The sequence below is a fragment of the Mus musculus genome, chromosome 8 (assembly GCF_000001635.26).
Source record: "Mus musculus strain C57BL/6J chromosome 8, GRCm38.p6 C57BL/6J".
Classification (NCBI taxonomy): Eukaryota; Metazoa; Chordata; class Mammalia; order Rodentia; family Muridae; genus Mus; species Mus musculus.
This window is the reverse complement of record NC_000074.6, coordinates 121,988,591-122,010,988: the sequence shown is the minus strand read 5'-3', so window position 1 is coordinate 122,010,988 and position 22,398 is coordinate 121,988,591. Positions and strand designations below refer to the sequence as shown.

The following is a 22,398-nucleotide window of genomic DNA, read 5'->3' as shown; positions in this document are numbered from 1 at the left end:
GCTTGTCCCACCCACAGCCCAATTCTGGAGCCCTGCCCTGCCAGATCCCCTTGCAAGAGGTCCTAGATTCTCTGACCCTGCTTTGACTTCCCACCCACGCTCCACCCAAACAATTTTATCAGACCACAACAACCCTCCTTAGACCACTCTCCTTGACCATTCGCACAGCTACAAGTCAGGAATGGGCGGCAGCAGTGAGTCACCCACCTCCAGTGATTCTATGGCTTCACCGGAGAAGACATCACCATCAGCTTAAACAATCTGCCAGGCTCCCAGAGCTGACTCTCAACGAGACCCATCAGAACCAAAGCCACAGTGCAGTGAACACCTAGAGGCCCTGGCTCAGCCTCATCCCTCACTTTCCCACAGCTACAACCAGTGACTGCAGATCAGATCCAACTCTAATGGAAGGTCACATAAAGGACAGGTAGCGATCACAAGAAGACACACTGGCCGGAAGACAAGGGAGACAACAACCTATGTGTCTGGGTGCTGCAGCCTGAGGCTGAACTCAGAGCGCTCGGCCAGACTCCAAGGAGCCCGAAATCAGTTCTGATTGGAACCTACACTTACAAACCAAGGTAAAGCACAGCTGTGGGAACCCAGACAAAGACCTTCTAAGTCATGCTTTAAAGGATCCTGCTAAAGTTTATATTTCACTATCCAGGGAATCCCCTGCCTACTCCCTCTACTGACCAGAGATACTGAGTACTGAGTGCTGTATACAGAGTCCAGAGATACTGAGTGCTGAGTACAAAGTCCAGAAATACTGAGTGCTGTGTACAGAATCCAGAGATACTGAGTGCTGTGTACAGAGTACAGAGATACTGAGTACTGTGTACAGAATCCAGAGATACTGAGTGCTGTGTACAGAGTACAGAGATACTGAGTACTGTGTACAGAATCCAGAGATACTGAGTGCTGTGTACAGAGTACAGAGATACTGAGTACTGTGTACAGAATCCAGAGATACTGAGTGCTGTGTACAGAGTACAGAGATACTGAGTACTGGCCATTGCAGCAAAGGCCTGGAAACCTGAAGTGGGACAACAACTGGCAGACAGCAGTGACCCTTAGGGCTAGAATGGCCAAGAGCAAGCAGAGCCCCTCTAGAGCTGGCTAGAGCATACAAGGAGCAGAGGTGGAGAGCACGTAGCCCACCCACTCCCACACCACTCACTGAGAACAACCACTGAAGCTGCAAACGTTCCCATTACCCAATGGCCCCTTCTGACCACACTTGTCCACAGCAGCTATCTACACCGGGAGTAGCTGTGCACCTGACAGCCCAAGCTCAGATGGCTCTAACCTCATTAACCCTGAATCTCTGGTGCCCAAGTCCTCCTGTGGCAGACAGCCTCCCTCTGGGGACACAGCTGCCCCTGTCACCCTGCTGCAGCCTTGATGCAGCAAGCCCCACCACCTTCCCACATAGATGTCTTCCCAAGCTTTTACAACTGAGGACAGCGTCCTAATCAACACCTTCCCCATACATCTCCAGCCAGTGCCTGCAGTCAGTCTTCAGGAAAACAGCCCAGCATTCCCACGAAGATGCTGGAAGACCTGAGACCAGCGCAGCTAAAGAATCCAAGACCAACAGGCACAATCCTCTTGTGGACCTAGGAAGAGGAGAGGTGACAGAGCTGACTGTCCCAGCACAGGTCTGGGCTCTTTAGCTCCACTGAGGACATCAAGGTAAGTGGAGCATTTGTGCCTTTTGCACCATAAGTGAAGCCATTCTGAGTCAGGTGACTGAACAGACAGATGACAAAATGAAGGCAGAATCTCCGCAAGTGGAAAGCTAGGACAACCAGCTAACGGCCCAGCAGGAAGCAGCTCTTCTTGAGCGCTTGCTGCACATGGCCATCCGAAGGCAAGCTGCCACTGGGAGAGAAGGGGGCAGCAGTGAGTGCCCTTTGATATTCGGTCCCAGATACAGTGACACTGGGAAGCAGGGGACAGAAACAAAATATGCACAAAGAATTAAAGATGGACAAGTTACTTCTCAGTGTGACAAGTGACCAACATGGCAGCTTCTTGTAGGGAGGCTGCTTGGAGCTGAGCGGGCAGCAGGGACAGGCTTCTGAGACACTGGAGGCAGGGGCAGAACCAGAGGTGTCACTACCTGGAGCTGAGGCAATGGCTCTTTCACAGCCTCACTGTCCATGACTGGATGTCTGTGGCCATGCCATGAGCTGCCATGCTTGGAATTTGACCTTGGGATCTCTGCCCTCATGTTAAGTGGTCAGGGACAAGGAAAAGCCCACTGTGTTTATTTCCCACTCCAGGTGGAACTCTCTTCACAACACAAACAGTGGGGACCTGAGGAGGGTTTCACTTTCCTCAGCCACAGAAAGGTACAGCCTGCCCATGGGGAACACCGACAACCAAAGCCAAACCACATCCTCAAAGGCAGAGAGGGGAGCCAACTGCAAGCCTGGCCGGGCCTCTGCTGTCCCAGCTGACAGCAAGAGACCTCCAAGAGAACCAACCTCTGCTACTTGTTCCTAACTGCTCAAGCTCTGCAGAAATGCCTGGGACTTCTTTTCTTCTCTTTCCAAGGCGGGAGCACGAGGAAGCCGCATGGGTCTTCCAGCACAGGCAGTGCTAGTTTTGGAAAACAAGGAGCGGAACCTCCTGTGTGGTGAGTGAGTTCTGTGTGTCTTCACAGTGAAAGCCACATTGCACTAACAGAAGCCTGTCCTGACTACTCAGAACTCAGAACTAAAACCAATCTTCACAAAAACTCCTTAAAGGCCACACAGTGCAAACAAACCCCCACTGCCAGCACCAGCTTCCCTCCCTGCCAGTGGCACATCCTGCTGGGGACCCATTGCCTGGGGCACTTTAGTAAGCACATGAGTCCTCCGAGTATATACAACAGAGACCTGCTCTCCTCTCTCGGGAGAACAGGAAGTGCTTAAATTTAACCAAGCCTACCTCGTCCGTCAGATTTTCAGGGAGCATTGCAGAAACTAGGGGGGAGTTTCTTCTCCAGTGCAAAACCCAATGTGAGCGCCCAGGAAGGACAAGCGCAGGACAGAGCCCTGCTGTACACATCCCGGACAGCCCAGCTCAGCTCCGCTCCCTCGCTGGAGGCAACCCCACCCCACCCGACAGCAGTGCCCCGTGCTGAGGAGTACAGCCTGTATGCAGGCCACAGTGAGAAGGAGTGCGTGGGAAGGGTGAGCACTTACCTGGCCATCCTGACCCACATGATGGATCTGCAGATTGCCCTGTACAGTGCAAAAAGGGAACAGTGAGAACTTCCCTACACGATTCAGAAATAACCAGGAAACCACTAAGTATAAAAATTCAACCCCTTTTAGCAATAAAACCCACAGAAGCAAAACAAGTAGTATAAGCTGAATCTCTAGCTTTTTCTCTTATATTAAAATCATAAAACGTTAAACCCACGAATGATCAACTCTGACCCATGAATGAGGACACCTTTTTTTTTCTTTTAAACAACTGTAGATTCACAAGGTGTGTGCACAGTAGCCCAGATGGCCCATAGCAGAGCCGTGTCCCCATAGCAAGAATATATTATCAGAGCACTGTCTGCTTGAGTCATAATAGCTAGGGAGCTGCTCCCGCTGCTGGGACCAGAGGACCCTCTGAGTGTGCAGTGCCTCTCCACAGAGCTCATTGCACACCATCGTCAACTGTAAAGGACACCAGAAAAGCGTCCCAGTCATCCCCCACCCCACCCCCGCACCAGGCAGTCTCTCCTAGAGAGCATCCCAGGCTCTGCCAGAATGCCACTGGTTCCACACAGAGTGCAGGACTGTATGGCCCTGGGACCATGACAGGACCCCTGACTCACCTCGCTGTCCTGTGTGATCTGCACCTGCTCCCCTTGAGGCACCTGGGCAATGTGGAGGTGGCCCTGTGGGATCCACAACAAGAGAAGACACCAAGAAGCATCAGAGGAAAACAAACTGAAGGGAACAGCAAGAGCCCTCTGCCACCTCCCTGCCTGGCTGCTTCCGGCACCTCAGAAACTGCTGGGGAGCAAGGAGCTTTGGTTCCACAGCCTGGGCGGCGGTGAGAAGTGTGCACACACTGAGCTCCGGCTACAGCCTCCACAATGGTAAATCATGTAACTGCTCATCACAGGATTTACCAACTGTGCAGCTACGGGTGGCAGATGGGAGGAGTTAGTTGTGCACTGCACTCAAGTGGGCAGATGGTAAACTCACATTTAAACAACTCACGGGGGCCAGGGAGAGGGGAGGGAATAGGGGGAGTTCGAAGGGGAGACCTGGAAATGGGAAGACATTTGAAATGTAAATAAAGAAAATAGCCAATAAGAAAGAAAGGAAGGAAGGAAGGAAGGAAGGAAGGAAGGAAGGAAGGAAGGAAGGAAGCTAGCTCGCTCACGGAAACAACTGACAAATGTGTCTGCACAGAAGCCTGAGGCTCCGACTCCTATCAAAATCCAATCTGGGGCAGGAGAGATTAAGAACACTTGTTCTTGTAGAAGCCCTGAGCTCAATTCCCAGCACCCACGTTGGGCAGCTCACAATACCCCACATAACTCCAGCTCCGGAAGATCTAAAGCCCTCTTCTGGCCTCTGTGAACACATGCATTCACATGCACAAACCCTATACACTACTAAAAATAAAAATAAATCTTTTTATTTTTTAAATCCTTTTTTTTTTAACATAACCTTTAAGTTGCTTTTTTTTAAAGATTTATTTATTTATTATATGTAAGTACACTGTAGCTATCTTCAGACACTCCAGAAGAGGGCGTCAGATCTTGTTACAGATGGTTGTGAGCCACCATGTGGTTGCTGGGATTTGAACTCCGGACCTTCGGAAGAGCAGTCGGGTGCTCTTACCCACTGAGCCATCTCACCAGCCCCTATTTTTTAAATCCTATCTTGGCCCAAACAGATCTTATAGCAAAGAGCCTATTCCAGGGGCGGGGCCGGGCCGCTTCCGCTTCACCGCTCAGCTTCACCGCTCACGGGAACCTGTGCCAAGGCGGCCCATGGCTTGCTCTCAGAGCTGCCCCTAGCCAGATGAATACCTGCTGGGGTCGAGTCAGTCACACAATCAACAAGCCCAAGAGAGCCACCACTCAGAGTCGCTCTGTTGCCTTTAAAACAGCCCCACAGCACGGTGGACTAAAAGCTCCAGCTCCCCAGTGCCGCCCCCAAGTCCCGCTCTTGAGCAGCTTCTGAGGTGCGGCTTCCCGCTGTCTGCTCAGAGGGTGCAAGACTGCTTGGCCTCTGCACTGTCTACGCCTCAGAACACAGCACCCCCCCCCCCCCGCCATGGAGTAACGGGATACGTACTACTTGCACCTGTCCATCCTCCCCAATCTGGTGGATCTGGACCTGCTGGGCGTTGGCCAGGGCGTAGTGTAGGGCCTGTGGCTGTGACTGCTGTAGCTCACTGGTGGGAGGAGGGGTTCCCATCATGGTCTCTGTGGAACACAGGACAAGTGTCAGAATCCCTCAGGTCCCACACACAGAGTGAATGACACCTGTCATCTTGGCACCTTCACGTCTTCCCCACCTCAATTTCTACAGAAGAGGAAAGGCACCTGGCTCCCAGTTTCAGGTGAGCGCATCTCTCCTCTGCAGAGTTGTCAACTGCAAGTCAGGGGAACTGAGATTTGTGACAGAGATTTAAGATTCAGTGACACCGTTGTGACTAAGTGTTTCTCCTGCAAACACCTAGACAAACTGCTGAACTACTGCAGGGCTTGAGGTCTGTCCACAGAAATGACCCACAGGGCTCTGCTAGGACCAACCCTGCTCTAGAGTTGCACTATGTGGCATTTCTCCAAGACAAAATTAACTCAAAGATGCATCTGCAGCACAGTTTATTTCCTAAGTTTAATCAAAGTAAGGGACATTCGGTTTGATATAAGTTATATTAATTTTAACTGTAATACTAACTATAAAGATTTTCCCCCAGTACTGGGGATTGGGCCTAAGGCCGCAGCATGCTAGACACTTCAGCCTCTAACTGTAATGTCATCACAAGCAGAATTTTCTGAAACAAAAAAATTGTTTGTAATTTCTTTTTAAATTTTCAATGTATACTATGCACTTCTGTGGCAGAGAGTTGTAATAATTGATGAGAACAAACATGTTGGGCAAACAGTGTAACGCCCTGAACCCTGAGAAAGTAATTACCATTTTGTATGAAGAAGAAATATACAGTGAGATATCTGAATAGGTGAACACACTTGCCACCAAGCCTGCCAGCCCGAGTCTCATCCCCAGAAACCACAGAAAAAGGAAGAGCGAGCGCTACTCTCGAAAGATGTTCTTGAGCTCCACTCATGTCCATACCACACACATCCTCACTACCAGGAACCGACACACAGCACAGGGGCATGCATGTGAAAAGACACATATGAAGTAAATAAAATGGAATACAAGATGAAACTTGTAAATATTTGTAAAGAAAAAAAAGGAAGTCATTTGTAGTATTGTGCGGTGTCTCCTTGTCTCTGCTAACAATTCTAAGGTAACAAGGTGACCCAGCTGGAATCAATACCAATTCCAAATTAACAGAATGCTGGCTTAATTACATTTTACCATCACCAAATAGTCTTGAATACCAGACTAGCGTTGCTATGACAACAACAATGCAAACAGAACAAGGACAAAGATCCCAGAAGTCCCTTGGCCTAGTCACCACTCCGCTTAATCAGAACTCTGCCACAAATGTGGCATGTTAGGACAGACACAGAATGTCTCCTCCTCAGCTGACAAAGCAGTGCACTTTCACAACACCCAAGGGTGCTGAGGGGCAAGGACATCCCCAAGCCCAGGACCTCTTCTGAAAGCAAGTGCCTACCTGCCTGCCTCACCAGCAGCGTCCTAGAAACGAACTACTAGGCAGCTCTGAGCCAGCCCTAAGCAATACTCACCCAAAGCCACAGGACGAGGACTGCAATGAACAAGCCTCATGTTCCGGAGCCCCTCACCCCTTCAGCAGCAGCATCCTAGCCAATAGTTCTACTCCACGCTAGACCAGAGTGGGTAAGTGCAGTGCTCATGCTAAGTGTCTGCAGCCGGGAGGATGGAGACCAGGTCAGGAAGAAACGGACCTGCCGCTGCAGTGTCTTCTGGGAATGATGCCTAGGTCAGCCCAGTGCACATACTACGTGTTTGTCCATTCCCCAACAGTCACCCTGCGGGGCTGACAGCTGCCAGGGCTTCTCAAACATGCTACCTACCCCTGGGGACTTGCCAGAATTTGGGCACTTAGTAGACTGCACAGTGGCTGGCTGCCTACACAAGAGGCCAACGTTCACAGCATCTTAGCGAAATTGACAATGTTTGTAAACAAAGCAGCAAAAGGAATAAAAAGTACAACTAGCTACTAATAAAATCCTGAAAATTAAAACACAAACTATAAGTATCATCACACTAAGCTACTGCCAGCAACAGAAGGAAACACAAACAACTACAAGAGCGCACACACTGGCAAGTAAACAAGCCTGACAACACTGCAGCGGACAGGCACACATGCTGAGTCTCCACCTGCAACGCAGCTACTGGCTCAAAGACCAGGAAGCCACACTGATGTAAGAGCAGGCTTGGGCAGCAAGGTGGGTGCTAGTTGGGTGCTGGCTAGAAATGTGGACCTTCAGGCCACTCCACACTACCTCAATTAGAATATGAGCTGACCTTGATTCCACAGTAGCAGGCCAGCACCTGACAACCTGAGCATCTACAGTCCCAGACGCATGCGTCTCTAAGCAAGCCACCTCTAGAGGGAATAGTCCAATGGTTGTCTGCGCTGTGAATGGAGCCCTGACCGGCTTCTTCCCTGCCAATCCCTTGGCACCTGAACCTCTGAAGGCTCCAACTCACCAGCACTGCCACTCCCAGATCCTTCGTGGACACTGCCAAACCCTGTCCACTTAAGTACCTCATTCCTCACTCAAACTCACTGTCACCACAGAAGCCGTCCTGAGACGGCCTTCTCAGTGGCTCCCCTGGACCACGGGCAGGCAGACGTCAGAGTCTGAAAACGTACGCAGTATGCTGTGACCGTGTGTGACCATGCGTACAGCCACAGAACCCTGGCTCTTTCCACCCACCCTGTGCTTGTCTAACACTAGTAACACAGGCCGGGCCTCCTCACTCTGTCGGATTCCAGCGAGACCTGGCTCATCAAGGCCCTGTCTAATAAACTCTACTTGACCAATTCTTTGTGACGAAACAGCCACCTTCAGCCGTCATGAAATCCAGTGGCTGGCGGTCACTCCCTTGTGTTTCATCTCTAAGTCTGCTTGGCAATTTTTTGAAAATTTATTTCCTCCCCTGCTACTGATTTCTGTTCCTCTTTAAGTCCTTGGACATGACACTGTAGTGGCATGGGCTGTTAAGGCTGGGTCTCCTTAGTCACTCGGGTGGGTGGGCTGGATTTAGGTTTTGTTTGTTGTCTGTTTGGGTTTTTTTCCAGTTTCTTGGTATTGGATCCTAGATCTTGTGACTGTCCCTAGGTTAGAGGTGTCTGGATTTTGTTATCTTCCTAATACAATGATGAAATCTGTGGCCCAGTATGATCTTCTCAGGTTGTCATTAAGTTCTGGCTTTATGGGGTTGGAGACTTAGCTTAGCAGTTAAGAGCACCAGCTGCCCTTTCCGAAGACCTGGGTGCAGTTCCCAACACCCACATGGTGGTTCACAACCACCCATAACCCCAGATGCAGGGGATCAAATGCTCAGACCTAGGCATCCACTCGTCTATGCAGCACCTTCACAGCACGAAGGCTCACTGCAGTGCAGCCACTACAACCTGATCTAGCGGAATCTTCCTGCTCTTTAATCACACGGATTAAATCACATGGACAGTAACATGGGAGCCACAGTGAGACAAACAGAACTGATGGACCACTGCAGACTGCCACCATGAAGATCCGCTGCTCGGGTAAGGAAGGACCAAACCACAGCCCGCACGGCTGACAGCACTTGGGAGCACATCTTAGGTTAGCTACAAGTCGTGCTCGCCCCATTTAACAGCCACACACAACCTCACCAGACACATTCCTCACATGCCTAAAGGCTCCCTTGGGTTCCCAGGATAGAAGTCCAACTCCCAGTTCTGCGTGCCACCTGCAGCAACACTGCCTACCGGGAACAATGTGTGTGGCCCACACAGCTGCCACCTTAGAGCCTTGGCACCGGCTACAGCTAAGTAACTAATGGCCACTAAAACAAAGGAGGAAGAGCTCTTTCTGGAAGATGCTCAAGGAGGGCTCCAGGTGACCAGCTTTGTAGCTTCCAAACCAGAGTCCCTGGACAAAGCGTGCACTGAAAGGAAGCCTTGCCGGCCACCTGCCCACTGCTGTCCCAGATCCTGAGCAAACCCAGGACTCAGCTTTCAGGAGCTGTTGCTACTGCCAAGAAAGCTATGAAAAACAGTTTAAGAGGCAATTTTAGGATTGAGAGCATAGCTCAGTGGCAAAGTACCAGTGCCAAGATTGCCCAAGACCCTGAGTGCAAGCTCTACACTAGCATGAAGGGAGGGGACGGGCCAACAGGTAGGGCTCAGAGAATGTCTCTGCGATCTTAAGGACAAGCCTGAGTCTATAAGCTCAAACTAAGACTAAAGAGCACAACATGGGCCCTCCGTCCTTCACCCACCGCCACTCTGCAGCTACACAGTAGCTACTGTTAAGGCAGCAGGACGCTCAGAAGATAAGTAACCAGGCAACTCGAGAAAGGTCCCACACTAAATTTTCCTGTTGAGCCTACAGTGTAAATAGGCAGGCCCTGTGCTCTTGTCACTGCCTAGGGAGCTCCCACAAGGCCAGCCTCACTGACAGGGCCAGGACTGATGAACGGAGCTTCGGGACAGCGCCCTCCTGAGCCTACCTGAGGCACTGTAAGAGGATGAGGATGGCGTCCTCCGAGAGAAGCTCTTGACCGCCAGGCTCTGGCCTCGCTGCTTCCGCCGCCAGGCTGTCCGGCACTTGGAGTCAATGCTCTGCTTGATCCGATACCAGTCAGATTCCGTGATTCCAAATTTATAGAAGAGGTGACCTGAAAGAACACGTCCCAGTTAAGAGCTCTCATACGCAGGCCTTGTCCTGAGCCCCACTGCTGAGAGCACCAAACAGCAGCTAAGCTCTGCTAAGAGACCCAGCTGAGCCGCTGGCCTACTCCTAAAGGTCTGACTCATCTTCTAGAAAATCTCACTTCATCAAGGAAGACGCCCATCACTCAGGTCACTGGGGGCAGCAGGACCAGATGCAGGTATTTACCACTCCTCCCGTCGAGTTAGTTAACCTTTAAAGAACCAGGCTTCACTCCAACACCAACGAGTCTCCATTTCTCCCAGGCTTCAGACTCCCAAGCCTGTAACTTCTCTTGCCCTAAACTCACTCACAAGACGACATATACCATCCTAATTGCCTAGGGAATCAGACTCAAAACTGCACTCATACAGGTCTTGCCAAAGCTGTAGTCCGTTACCCTCTGCTCTTCTGTTTAGCCTAGCCCGCCTCAGTCCAGACCAGCAAACAGTACTGTCCCCTCTCCTCATCCAAAACTCCCTCAGTGCAGCACACTTGCTTTCTAGAACACCTTAAATGTACAGGGATCTCACACAGTGTTTACCCTTCCTCCCTTACAAACGAGGGGCACTCAGTAAATTCTGGCCAGCATTCGGGGAGCAGCAGGCACCTGAAGATGTTTGCCCAGTGCTCCCAGCCAGTTGCTTACTCCTTCGTTCTTACCAGGCTGTCTCCTAACACACCCAAGCTCTTAGCACAGGAACCACTTCCCAGAGTTGCCTGGAACCCCAGGGAAGGGTAGTAGCCACATCCAGCCCTGGAGGGTAGAGCAGGAACACACAGCACACAGCAGAGCACCACTGGACCCCAACTGCCGATCCTTAGGAGCACAGAACAGGCCGGGAGCACAGAAGAGCACGCAGAGCCTGGCCATCTCACGACCTCACGCCATGGCCCTCCCTCTTTTTAGAACTTACTTTTTGTATCACCAATCCTTAAATTTGCCAATTAAAATTTATATTTATTAAATTGTGTGTATGTGTGTGTTTGTGTACCCGCAGAGGTCACAGTTACTGGATCACCTAGAGCTAGAGCTACAGACAGCTGTGTGCCACTGCTGTGGGAGTTGGGACTCGAACTCAGGACTGCTAGGAGGAGTAAGTGTTCTTAACCACTAGACCCTGTCTCCAGCCCATGGTCCTCTGTCTGCCACGGCCCAATGACAGCAGGAAGGATGGTAGTGAAGGACGTCACAAGACTTTCTCTTCAACACAGTGACCTCTGTAGCTGGCTTATGCAACTTCACTAAATAACAGGAAAATAAATGAAGAAACTCAAACTCCAATAATCAAAAGTCTAAGTTGGCAAATGTCCTCTTCTGGCTGTTAAAGCCACCGAGTTTAGATCGTCTCCTGAGGGGGAAGTTCTCCCCCAAACTCTACAGCTGCTCTCATCAAGAGCAGCCATGAGAAGGAGTGGAACCCTTTCACTGCCATATTACCTACTGGGCATTAGGAGATGTCTCTGAGTGTTCTGTTTGCATATACTCAGCAATGGCACAGTGACAGCAGGCCTGTGACCTGGAAGTACTTTTCCCTTTCCCTCAGGAGTGAGTTGGCAGCTCTGGTTCTGACTTCCAGGTCATCTCAAATAGACAGAGTCATAAACCACTGAGAAACCACACGCGAGACAAGTGGCTTTAGATATGGACAAAAGCCTCTGTAGGTCCCAGGCCAGTCACCTGGCTTCCAGTCGCAGTCACCACAGAACCCCCTGCTGGCCAACTACCTCATCTGATACACATTTGAAAGCCTCACTGAGTAAGAACACCATCGCTCTTGTGCCTGTTTGTAGGCAAAACCAAGGAATAGGAGAAGCCATCTCACAGTGTCACTTCTGGCTATGTGTCCACCTTCGTCACAGCGGAGGACAAACAAGACGAGGCCTGATGTCATACCTTCCTCTGCTCAGCAGGCCATGCAGTAGGACCAAAGCTCAAAACCAAAAGCCCTGGAAACAACAGAAGCCTCCAGCTGCTGGCCTGTGGGGTCACCTGCTGCCCAAGGTGGTGGAGCACTGAGCTCATGAAAGTCAAGGGCACTGCTGCTCTTCAGCTGTAGAGGCTTGGAGGCAGGCCTGAAGAGGCCTCTGCACGGTGGCAAAGTTTCCCAAGGACGCCTGCAGGCTGTCCCCAGCTCACCCTGGCCCGTTCATGCCTCCCCACAACTCCTCCTAGTCTGTAGTCTCTGACAGCCATTCTAAGCCACCCCTCAGCAGTGACTGGTCCCTTCTGAGAAGAGGTCTCCCATTTGTCTCCGGAACTCAAGCTGCTCTGCCACCAGCTTAAACCAACCCAACTCTTCCCTGGCTCTCTAGGCAAACTGGCATTCTCGGGGCATCCCAAGACCCGTGCCAAGCCATGGCAGACCAATGCCACACCCATATAATGGCCTGTATCCAAGGCATTTGAGCAGCTTTCCCGAGCCATCCTTCAGGACCAGGGAAGAGACAGCATCTGATTATCCAAACTCAGAGAAACCCACATCCCTGTCACTGATGGATCAATGTCTTCCAAAATCATTGGGCAAAAATGCAGGGCCTTTACAGATATGACTGAGGAAGAGGCAGCAGCAGTGGGATCTCTATGAGGAGATAGGAGAAGATGGCCCATGGAGGCCACATCAGGAAGACCCAGGGCCACCACACCAGAGCTAGAGGCAAAGCCCCTGGAGGAGGAGCTGCTGCCCAGCCAAGCTAACCCTTGCCTCTGGGCCTGGGTCTGAATGCTCCAGCACGGACTCTGCTAGTGTGGCCCAAGAAATTCAATATACCCCACAGGGCACCAAGCCAGGAGAGCTCTCTGGACAATGCGCTGCCTGCAACTTACGACCAGGAGACCGTCTCCTCCAGGTAATAGTTTAGGAAGAGTCACTGCACGGGTGTGGTGTGGTGGCGCATACCTTTAATCCCAGCAGTTGGGAGGCAGAGGGCCCACACAGGTAGAGGTATGCCAGTACTTCACCAAATCTCTGTTCTTACAAAGCTAAGGAACCAGTGCACAGAGACTAGCACGGAGCCTGTGGCCACAGAGCCATGGTCATGAACAGCCCGCACTCCTCCTCTCGCACATGGCCTGCAGCTGAGTGAGCACGGGGCAGACCATGATTTGGGGAAGGCAAGGCAGACTCTTGGACAGATGGCCATAGCCTTAGCAGCGCCTGTCTCCCCACCTACTACAAACCCCTGGAGCTAAGCTCGTGTCTAACTGTGGGGTACACTGGCCCAACACTCCAAAGCCGCAGAGCTAATGTCTCTTTCTAAAAAAAGGTGTCAAATACCTACCTGAGATGATGGAAAAGCCAAAGGTGTGGCCCCAGTGAAACTAAACACACAGCCACCCCAGGGGGCGCTGGGGCAGTGGGCATCAAGGAATCCCACCTCTGCTCTCTCCCCAAAAGCAGCCGAAGGATGAGTGAGACTGGGATCTGCAAGTCCCTGGAGAAGCCCATTCCCAGTGTCCCTCTCAGCACAGCAAGCCACACATCTTGTCCCTCTCAGCACAGCGAGCCACACATCTTGCCAAAGCAAATCCTATTTCCAGGATGACCACTGCGCCCAGCATCACTCCCCAGAATGGAACGTGGTGTGGCTTCAGCGCCCTGACCAGCTCCGCCCTCACTGTGCGGACGGCTGCCTCACTGTGTGAACTTACACCGGATGCCGTAGATGGTGAGGGGGTCCAGCTGCTTCTTCCCGTGCTTGCCCTGGCCGGACAAGTTGGACACAGCCTGCACCTCACGGTGGAACAGGTAGTCCAGCAGTGTCAGCGCCATCTTCTCGGCCGTGCGACAGTTGGTGCTGATGTGCAACATGTCGGAAGGGATGATGGCACAGCGTACCCGCATCTCAGGGTTATTCTCATCGCCCAGCCAGGTGCCATTGGGATAGTCCTCTGAGAGGGGAGAAAGGCCGCAGTTAGCAACGCTCAGCTCAGAAGCACGTTCAGGCAGTACAGCCCACAGCCCACATATAAGCTCCCTAGGGCCAGAACACCAGAGCTGAGGTGTAGCAGGCCCAAGCCATCCTGATTGTAAAGGAATACATCAAAACAAGATATGAGCTCAAATAACAGGTAAGTCCCTTGGGCAGACAGAACGAGAAACAATGTCTCAAAGGTGAGCAAGCACACTGGTGAAGCAGTCGAAGCACACCCAGGTTGGAATCCACGGGCCCAACTCATCTGAGCACACACCAGTTGGTGTTGTGTGTAGCTCTCCCTGGAAGCCTTCGTTAAGTCTCTGTCACAATATGCCTTAAAACACTGTATCAGTCAGGGTTCTCTAGAGTCACAGAACTTAGGTCATCTGAAACAAACATCACAGGGGACATGATGGCAGGGTGGAAAATGGGTGTGGGCTCTCAGCTCTAGGTAAGGATGGAAACAGCTGAATTTTAGAATTCAGAAGAAGATGAATAAATAATCTCTTGGTGGCATCAATGATGTATAAGTAGTGAGATGGTTCTCAAAGACAGGTTCTTTTCCAGAAGTCAGCGAGCCCATGCTATATCCAGTAGCCATACAAAGTCCAATGGGCTGGCTATAATGGTACATGCCTGAAATCCCAAAGCTTACAAGATTGAAGCAGGGGTATCATGAGTTCCAGGCCACATAGGCTACATAAGGAGACCCTATCTCAACAAACAACAACAAAAACAGAAGAAGACAGCTGGGGGGCAGGAAAACCATCTCAGGTTGAGAGAGGCCTAGGCCTGCTGTCATCGCTCAGTGATAAAGGGGACAAGCAGGAGGAAGAACTGTCACCCAGTGGGCCATGCTGGCTCACTCAGTGTATTTGCTTCCACAACACACAAATCTGGTGCCCTCTGACCTTCTAGACTTGTGTAACAGTGGAGTGCAGGTTCCCATGGTAACACGGAATCATGTCTCTACACAGAACCAGACAACACCTACCCACTCCCTGTCTGAAACACACCTTTTGTAAATGCAGGGGGGGCATGCTAACTGTGCTAATATGTCAACCCCATGTTACCATCTGAACAACACGTTCTTCTAGCTTTATTTTACAATTCAAGCAAAATAAATTTGTTTTCTTTTCCTGTCATATAAATCTTCAATGATATCATCACTTTTAAAAACTGTTAAAACGAAAACCTTCCAGCAGCAATTTGGATTTTCTGTTCTTCTTTAAAGCAGGTCAGAATACAAACAGCTCGGAGCGCCTATCTTAAGTTCCAGGAAAATAAACTGCAGAGAGAGTACCCCAGGGAGCACCTCCACCTTCAGTGCTACCCAGCAAGCACCAGTGCAGAGCCGGTCTGGGTCTGTTTCAGCTTCCCTCCGCAAGGAAAGCAAACCCTCAAGCAACTCCTCCTGAGCCCGAGCATCGGGCCAGGTCCTCTGTTAGCTCCAGGGCCTTGACCTGAGCAAGTCTTTGCCCACCATGAGTTGGAAGTCATATGGAGCATAAAAAGATACTTTTGTTCCAAACTTACTGTGCAACAACTGTCACTCAGCAACTCAGCAACCAGTGTGGACAGCAGAGATGTCTCAATATGAATCATCACCACCCCTGCCCTGCAAGAGCAACAGACACCACGAACCTCCCGTCACTTCCATCACACCCAAGGCCTAGGGCATCCGCCACATGGAACAAGAAAAGCTCCCTGACTACAGCCTAGGTGTGAAGAGCAAGAATGCAGTTTCCACTTCCCGTGCCTGGTTGTACACAGGGCTCTGTGACAGCCCTGCCTCCCAGACACCCCAGTTCCTACTCAAGAGCACCAGTCACAGCTGTGAGCTTCCTAAGCCATTCCTGGGGCTCTGCTGACATTCTACAGACCAGTGACATGGCATGAGCCAGCAGAAAGGGACTAAACAATCTAGAAAAGGTGCGACCACAGAGGCTTCAGAGCTATTCAAACACTGCAGCTCAGGGCAACTAGCTCCCTGGGCTCAGCCGCAGTCTCTTCAAGCTAGTGCTTAGACAACAGACTTGTACTCATCAACTACCATTAAGCATATTTTCTATCCATGTGAAAAATTAACTCCCATCTGGCATTTGTAAAGCAACCCCAATTTACCAGCATTAAGACACATGCCTTGTGAGATGCTAGTGGCTCCAAAAATGAAAATAACCAGAATGAAGTCCCCTGGAACTAACCAGACAGGAAACAAGAATCAGCACCCACTGCCTTTCAGACCACACTGCCACACAAAACCCAGAATGTTTTGAAACCCAGCCAAGGGTCTCAATTTATTTAACTCAGTTTGCTCATTAAGTGGGCAACAAGAGGCTCTATTTAGTCCAGAAAACATGTTCTTCTTGTGCACTTGTGTCTGCCCTAAACGGATCTTGAGCCATGCAGGGTCCCAGAGCACCACAGAACCTGGGTGCCCATCTGTCTGCACGTCCTCTCCAAACCTGCGGCTGCTCTGAGATGCTCTGACGGAACCCCATCCATATGGGGATGGTGAGCTGTCAGACCAGTGCTCCACATGGGCAAGGGGAGCACAAACCAAAGACAGGCCACATGTTAGAGGACAACTGCAACAGCCAGAAGCTACTTCTATGGCACAGAAGTGGAAAATTTTAGAAATGTATTCCACAAACTACAAATTTCTAGCATTTTCTTTCAAAAAGGTTTTTGGTATATATGTACTATTTTTGCTTCATTTTTCTTAATAAGCTATTTTAAAAATAACAATTATATTATATAGTTTTGGTTTCTAACCAGTAATACACAAATGTTTCTTACATAAGAAAACTGAGCACAACCAAGGTCTCTATACATTGTGGTCACCCCACAAACAAGTTCCATGCATGTGCCATCAGCCCCTCTCTCTACAGCCGGGCATCTCAGGCATTGGTCACAAGAAAACAAAAAAACAAAGCAAAACTTAAGTTGCAAACCACCTGGTGCTTTCTCAGGCTGCCACCAGCTTCCTGGTGCAGGGACCTAAAGGGCATCTGTCACAGAAAGTTGTCAAAAAGTCCTTACTGGTCAGCAGAATACGACATGGAACATGCAGACAGCACGGGTTGCAGAGGGAGCAGCCACAACCAGTGACAACTGAGACACAACCATCCCCACTGTACTTCAATGTTTATGATTACATGGAGGATCAGTCTGTGCTCTAGGAATTTCCAAACGCCCACACTGAGGGCCTGGGAACCAACTAAACCCCTTAGTTAAAAGATCCCGTTCAGCTGCATTCAGTCAGCTTGGCCTGTGAATGACTGTGCCCCTCCTATGCTCAGTGTTCAAAATGGGATGCAAGAGGCCAACCACCACAGAAGCCACGGCAGGAACTCAGCTTAGCTCACATGGCTCTTCTGCGCCCCCATCTCTAAAACCTTACCTAAGTAGGAACCGCCAGGAAGATGAAATGGTGCGGGCTGTTGTCCCAGCTCCTTCAGAGGGTATGGTGGCAGAACTGAAATGTCATGGCCTACCTACCTGAGCTGCAGAGCAACACTCAAGGATAGCCTGGACAACTGAGTGAGACACTGTCTCAAAACAAAGAATGAAGAGAGGCCTGGGCTGTAGCTCAGTGGTGGAATGCCTGCCAAGCATGCTACCCAAGTCCAATCCCCTGCACCCTAAGAAGCAACAGGATTACCCTTACAGTATAACCAACTGACTTCAGATTTTATCTAAAGCATTTGGAATTCTTAAGCAGTAACGTCTTGGAAGCTGGCACTCCAGACCTCAGGCTCACTGACACTCAGAAGACACAGACCTTCTGTCTGCTCACCACTCTTGGCTCTGAACGGGGGCCAAAAGGACTAAAGCCTACAAACACACCCTCCACAGCACACCTGATCAATAATTCTTCTATGGCATGAGCCACATGACCTAACACTCCCTGTTGAGCAGCTACCCTGGGGCAAATCCAAGACTATGACTGGTTAGTCCCACAGGTTAGAGTTCAGAACTGCCAAAGCTAGTGGGCAATGAGTCTGAAGGGAGCCACTGTCCTGCCTGACAGTCCACATGCAGCAGTCACTTAATAATGATGCCATCGTCTCCACACACTCGTTAGAGAGCCACAGTGCTCAGAAGACTCTCCGTCACACAAGACCATCAACAGCTACAGTGCTGCTGAGGGTGGCGAGTGACTAACTGGGCAGAGGATTCTTATGGGGGTGGTAAAAAAAAAAAAAACCTTTCTAGATTTAGACAAATACGGTGGATAAACATGGCTAAACTAACCCTGTTTCTGTCACTGTGACAGATAGTTTCTAAGGAGGAAAGCTTTCCTCAGTCCATGGTCACTGGCCCTGTGGGAGCCAGTCATCATGGAGGAAGCCTGTGGTAGAGGAGGCTATTCATCCCGTGGACCTGAGACACAAAAGGAAAGGCCACATGGGGCCAGGGCCCCACTCCTCCTCAGGAACTGCCTCAGTGGCTCACCCCATGGAAGGTTTACCTCTGAGCAACAGAGCCATGACCGCGGTCAAACTCTTAGCACACAAACTCTTGGGAACGACAATCTCCATTTTAGCAACTGCTAGACCGTGAACTGTAAAACCATCAGTATGTGGTGCCTAGCTTCAACTCCTAACACTGCAATTTCAGATACAGTAACATACCTAAGAGCAAAATCTTCATTAAATCGGAAAAAAAAGCGCTTATAGGAAAACCCAGTCATTTAGATGAGGAGACAGAAGCCTCTCACAGGTACACAAAGTCTATGCGTGGGATTTGCACACAGCTCAGTCAGTCAGAGCTCCTTCCTTTCTCGAAACATCCCTGTAAATTAGTTAGAAGCAAGGAGGTACTTCAGACTCTTCAAGGAAGAAGAGCCTGCCCCACCATGGGGACCCCAGGAAATCCCGGGGAGGAGCCGAGGGAAGGCAGCCCCCGCATTGATCTTCCTGGCTACTCGCAGATCTCCAACACAGAGGCAGCCCAACCCAAGAAGACTGTACACCCTAAGCATAGCAACGGCCTCTGGAAGCCTACAGAGAAATGCCAAGGACAGTGGCGGCCTCAGGGGCATGGTCATGAAAGCTACTTTTCCTCAGGAAGCAGGCCATCCAAGAAGGCAACCCCATCACAGACATGCCAGGAACTTGAGAGAGGCACAGGCGCAGGGAGACGGGCACAGGTGCTGGCAGCCACAGTGGAATGCCAGCTGCTTAACTCTCTTCATCACTGTCTCTTCCTGTCAACAGTAAGCCACACCCCCTTCTTGCCAACAGTGAGCCACACCCCTTCCAGAAGAACAACACAGACACAACTATGACAGTCCTAGGAACGCACCTTCGGAGTTCAGGGTGATGAGTGTGACGTTGCTTCCAATGTTCTGGCTTCCTGGCTGGCCACAGTTAGACACGGAGTCACTGGCCTCTGACCCGCTCTCCCCATCTTCGTTGTGGCTGTCGTCCTGACCAGGCACTTTCACCACGATGGTGTTCTGCCGACGCCCAGGAACAGCGCTGGCGGGAAACAAACACAGCAGCCCAGGCTGTGAGAGGACATGAGTGGTACACTGAGATAGCCCTGACTCCCGCTGCTATGTGGACTTATCCCAGTGTCTAGCTGAGCATGGACCAATGTACAAGGTGGGTCCCCCAACATGCGGTATGTCCCCACACACACCCTCCATGGAGATGAGCAGCAACGTAACACAGAAAGTCTGAGACCAAGAAGACACATAATATAAAGCAACTGCTTAAAAATATGAACAGCACGAAATAAGTAAAACCACAACTCCCTGAGACTCAGCCTAGAATCCGGCTTCCAGATCTTAGAGGCCATCCTCACATGCATAATGGTCATCATGTGTCAGAGAATCTCCATCCATCCATCATCACCCACGCTGTCAGACACCCAAGATGACTCAGCCTCCAAAACACCTCCACACTCCCTATGACTCCCACAGACAAACCCTAGAATCAACTTCCAAGGCCATGAGGATGCCAGGAGTCCTCTGGGAGCCATTCTCGGTGCAGGCCCTGAAGTGCAGCAGCAGCCAAACAGCTGGCAGCAGAAAGTGCTCAAAAGGCCCAGGACTGATTTGTTTTCTGAATGACTGTTAACACTGTGGACCATGACTACTACACAGCACAGAGGAAGCAAAGCTCTAGCTCCCATCAGCAAAGTCAAAGGGGCCTTAAAACTCCGGCCAGCCCCAGAGGCAGGAGGCCCTTCCTGAACTTGACCCCACAGAACTACCCACGGTGAACTGGCTCCTCAACACTCCACACCCGTGGCCTCAGTGCGGGCCAGGAGGCACATCCTCGCCCCAACAGAGTGGCAGGCCTCCAGCACTCCACACAGCACACACAGCAGCCCTAGGCCTCCTGTTGCCTAGAGAACTGGTCCAGGACAAGAAGCCAGAACAAAGCTGGAAGGAGCTACACCCCACAGAGAAAAAAAGCAAGACAGGAATCTGTGAGAATACTGCCAGTAATTAAAGGTGACCAAGCTTTCCTGAGGCAGTGACAGAGCCACGGGCAGAGGCCCCCACGGGGCATGGCTCTTGTACACTTTCATTTCTGATGGAAGTTCCATTCAACACATCTCAAAAGATGGGGATGAGAGAAAAAGTCACAACTCGACACAAGTACATCATTTGCCAACTGAGGAGAGGCTCAACCGCAGAGCAGGCAGATGGGGTGGTCAGCTGACCACACGCACTAACTATCGAGCCTCTTCACAAACCAGATCCAGCCCAGCGGTTCTCACAGCTGCCCACCCCTTGGACTGTCTCACCCCACCATTGCTAAGCACCAGGCTGGCCCTTCCTGACCTAAAAACTATGGTGGCTGCTAACGGAATGGACCCTGTGACTACAGACATGGACATGTGCTCAGACTGAACCCTGGCTCAGGAATGCTCACTTATCCTCATGGCAGTGGCAGGGGAGGTGGGGTGGTGATGGCTACTGACTTGCTAATGATATTTTCCAGGGAATCCGGTGCCCTGTTGCTCAATGGGTCTTCCATCTTGGCTACAATGGCGTTCTGCCGATCATTGTTGAGTATTACTGTAGTCTGGGGGACGACGCTATGAAACAAAAGAATCACAAGAAAAAGAAGACCTTAAAACCACAACGTTCATTGTCAGAGCACATGCATCATTTAACACGGTCGGCTCCTGGGGCCGCAGCGGAAAGCGGAGCCCAGGCCAGAACAGCTAAGCTGGAGCTGGGCTTCTCCAGCTTCCTGCTGGTTGGTATTCTTGGTTGGCCCAAATGCATAATTTGGGCAGAGTGGGCTGTGAACATTTAACAGAGTGGGCAGGACAGGCTAAGGCACCCTCCTGTCCTACGCACCTGCAAGCCATCTCAGCAACAGGTTTACATGGAAACAGGATCCTCTTCACTTTCCCCTTGGGTGTGTAATGTGTGATGTGTATGTGTGGGGTGCGTGTGTGCACTGCATGCATAGGAGTTGTGTGCAGAGTCCAGAGCAGGGAGCGGGAGTTTTCCTCCACTGCCTCATTCATTTCAGACAAGGTCTATCACTGAAGAGTAACCTAGTCCATTCAGCGAGGCTGGTAAATCAGCAAGCCTGCGTGGGATCTGCCTGTCCCGGTCCCCTTGCTGAGACATGCACTGCCATGCCTGGCTGTTTATGAGAGTGTTAGGGATTTAATCTCAGACCTCCGTGCTTGCAGAGGCATGAGCTAACCCACTGAACCAGCTCAGCTCCCCAGCGACTTTCAACCGCATCCCTCCAAAACTGAGACGGCATGCTGGTCTCATAGCTACCCTCCTCATGTCACTCCACATCTGCCCTCTAGAGTGGGGCAGCCAACCAACCCATGGGCAGCAAAGGGAAACGTGCTCCCGCGCCACCCACAGCTCTCTAAAGAGTGCACAACCACAACAGGAGGCCTTGAGGCTTAGGTTTGAGGAGAAATTCTAGGAGAGAATGGACCAGGGCCCAAGAGTCACCAGGTTCAGCAACGCCCAGGAGGCAGGACTAGGGTGTGACCGAGCGGGACATGGCTCTCAGAGGCTCCTTCCCACTGCACTCCTCATGTCAACTCAGAGCATGGCAGAGTTGTCTAGTGTGGACTACTGTGAAGAGCCAGGGCTAAAAGGAACCGCCACTTGATGCAGCCAGTTATATTACCTGAAAACCCAGTGTCCTTGTCCAGAGGAAAAGGGTACCTCCTTACTAAACAGGAAGTGTAAGTACCAGCATGACATTCACTTTTGTTTCTTAGTCATTCTACTTACTCTCTGGTGACACCTAAAGTGACAAACTAAGAGTGAGTGTCCACAAGGATCCAAAGTAACCCATGCAATCTCTGCCTGCTTCTGTGGCTGTGTTGCCTTGGGCACACACACTTGCCACACTCACAGCACAAGATGGAAATGGCTTCCAAGGCCTGGTACCATACAATCCTATCAGCCACAGCTC

General features: G+C 50.9%; 1 protein-coding gene across 11 annotated transcripts in view; it reads right to left on the bottom strand.

Annotated features, from left to right (window-relative positions):
* The window catches only part of Banp (BTG3 associated nuclear protein), an 81,289-nt gene that overhangs the window by 18,272 nt on the left and 40,619 nt on the right, over positions 1 to 22,398 (bottom strand). For 4 of the 11 annotated variants that reach the window (XM_017312899.2, NM_016812.4, XM_011248442.1 and 1 more), the window contains 7 exons: positions 20,918 to 21,034; positions 19,286 to 19,461; positions 13,710 to 13,949; positions 9,858 to 10,025; positions 5,307 to 5,437; positions 3,827 to 3,898; positions 3,198 to 3,236 (listed from right to left, as the gene is read on the bottom strand). In XM_017312899.2, coding sequence (XP_017168388.1) covers positions 3,198 to 3,236; positions 3,827 to 3,898; positions 5,307 to 5,437; positions 9,858 to 10,025; positions 13,710 to 13,949; positions 19,286 to 19,461; positions 20,918 to 21,034 — 943 coding nt within the window. Of the gene's footprint in view, positions 1 to 3,197; positions 3,237 to 3,826; positions 3,899 to 5,306; positions 5,438 to 9,857; positions 10,026 to 13,709; positions 13,950 to 15,511; positions 15,536 to 19,285; positions 19,462 to 20,917; positions 21,035 to 22,398 lie in introns of those variants that run through there. The other 7 variants (NM_001110100.2, XM_030243672.1, XM_030243675.1 and 4 more) reach the window with 4 other exon arrangements.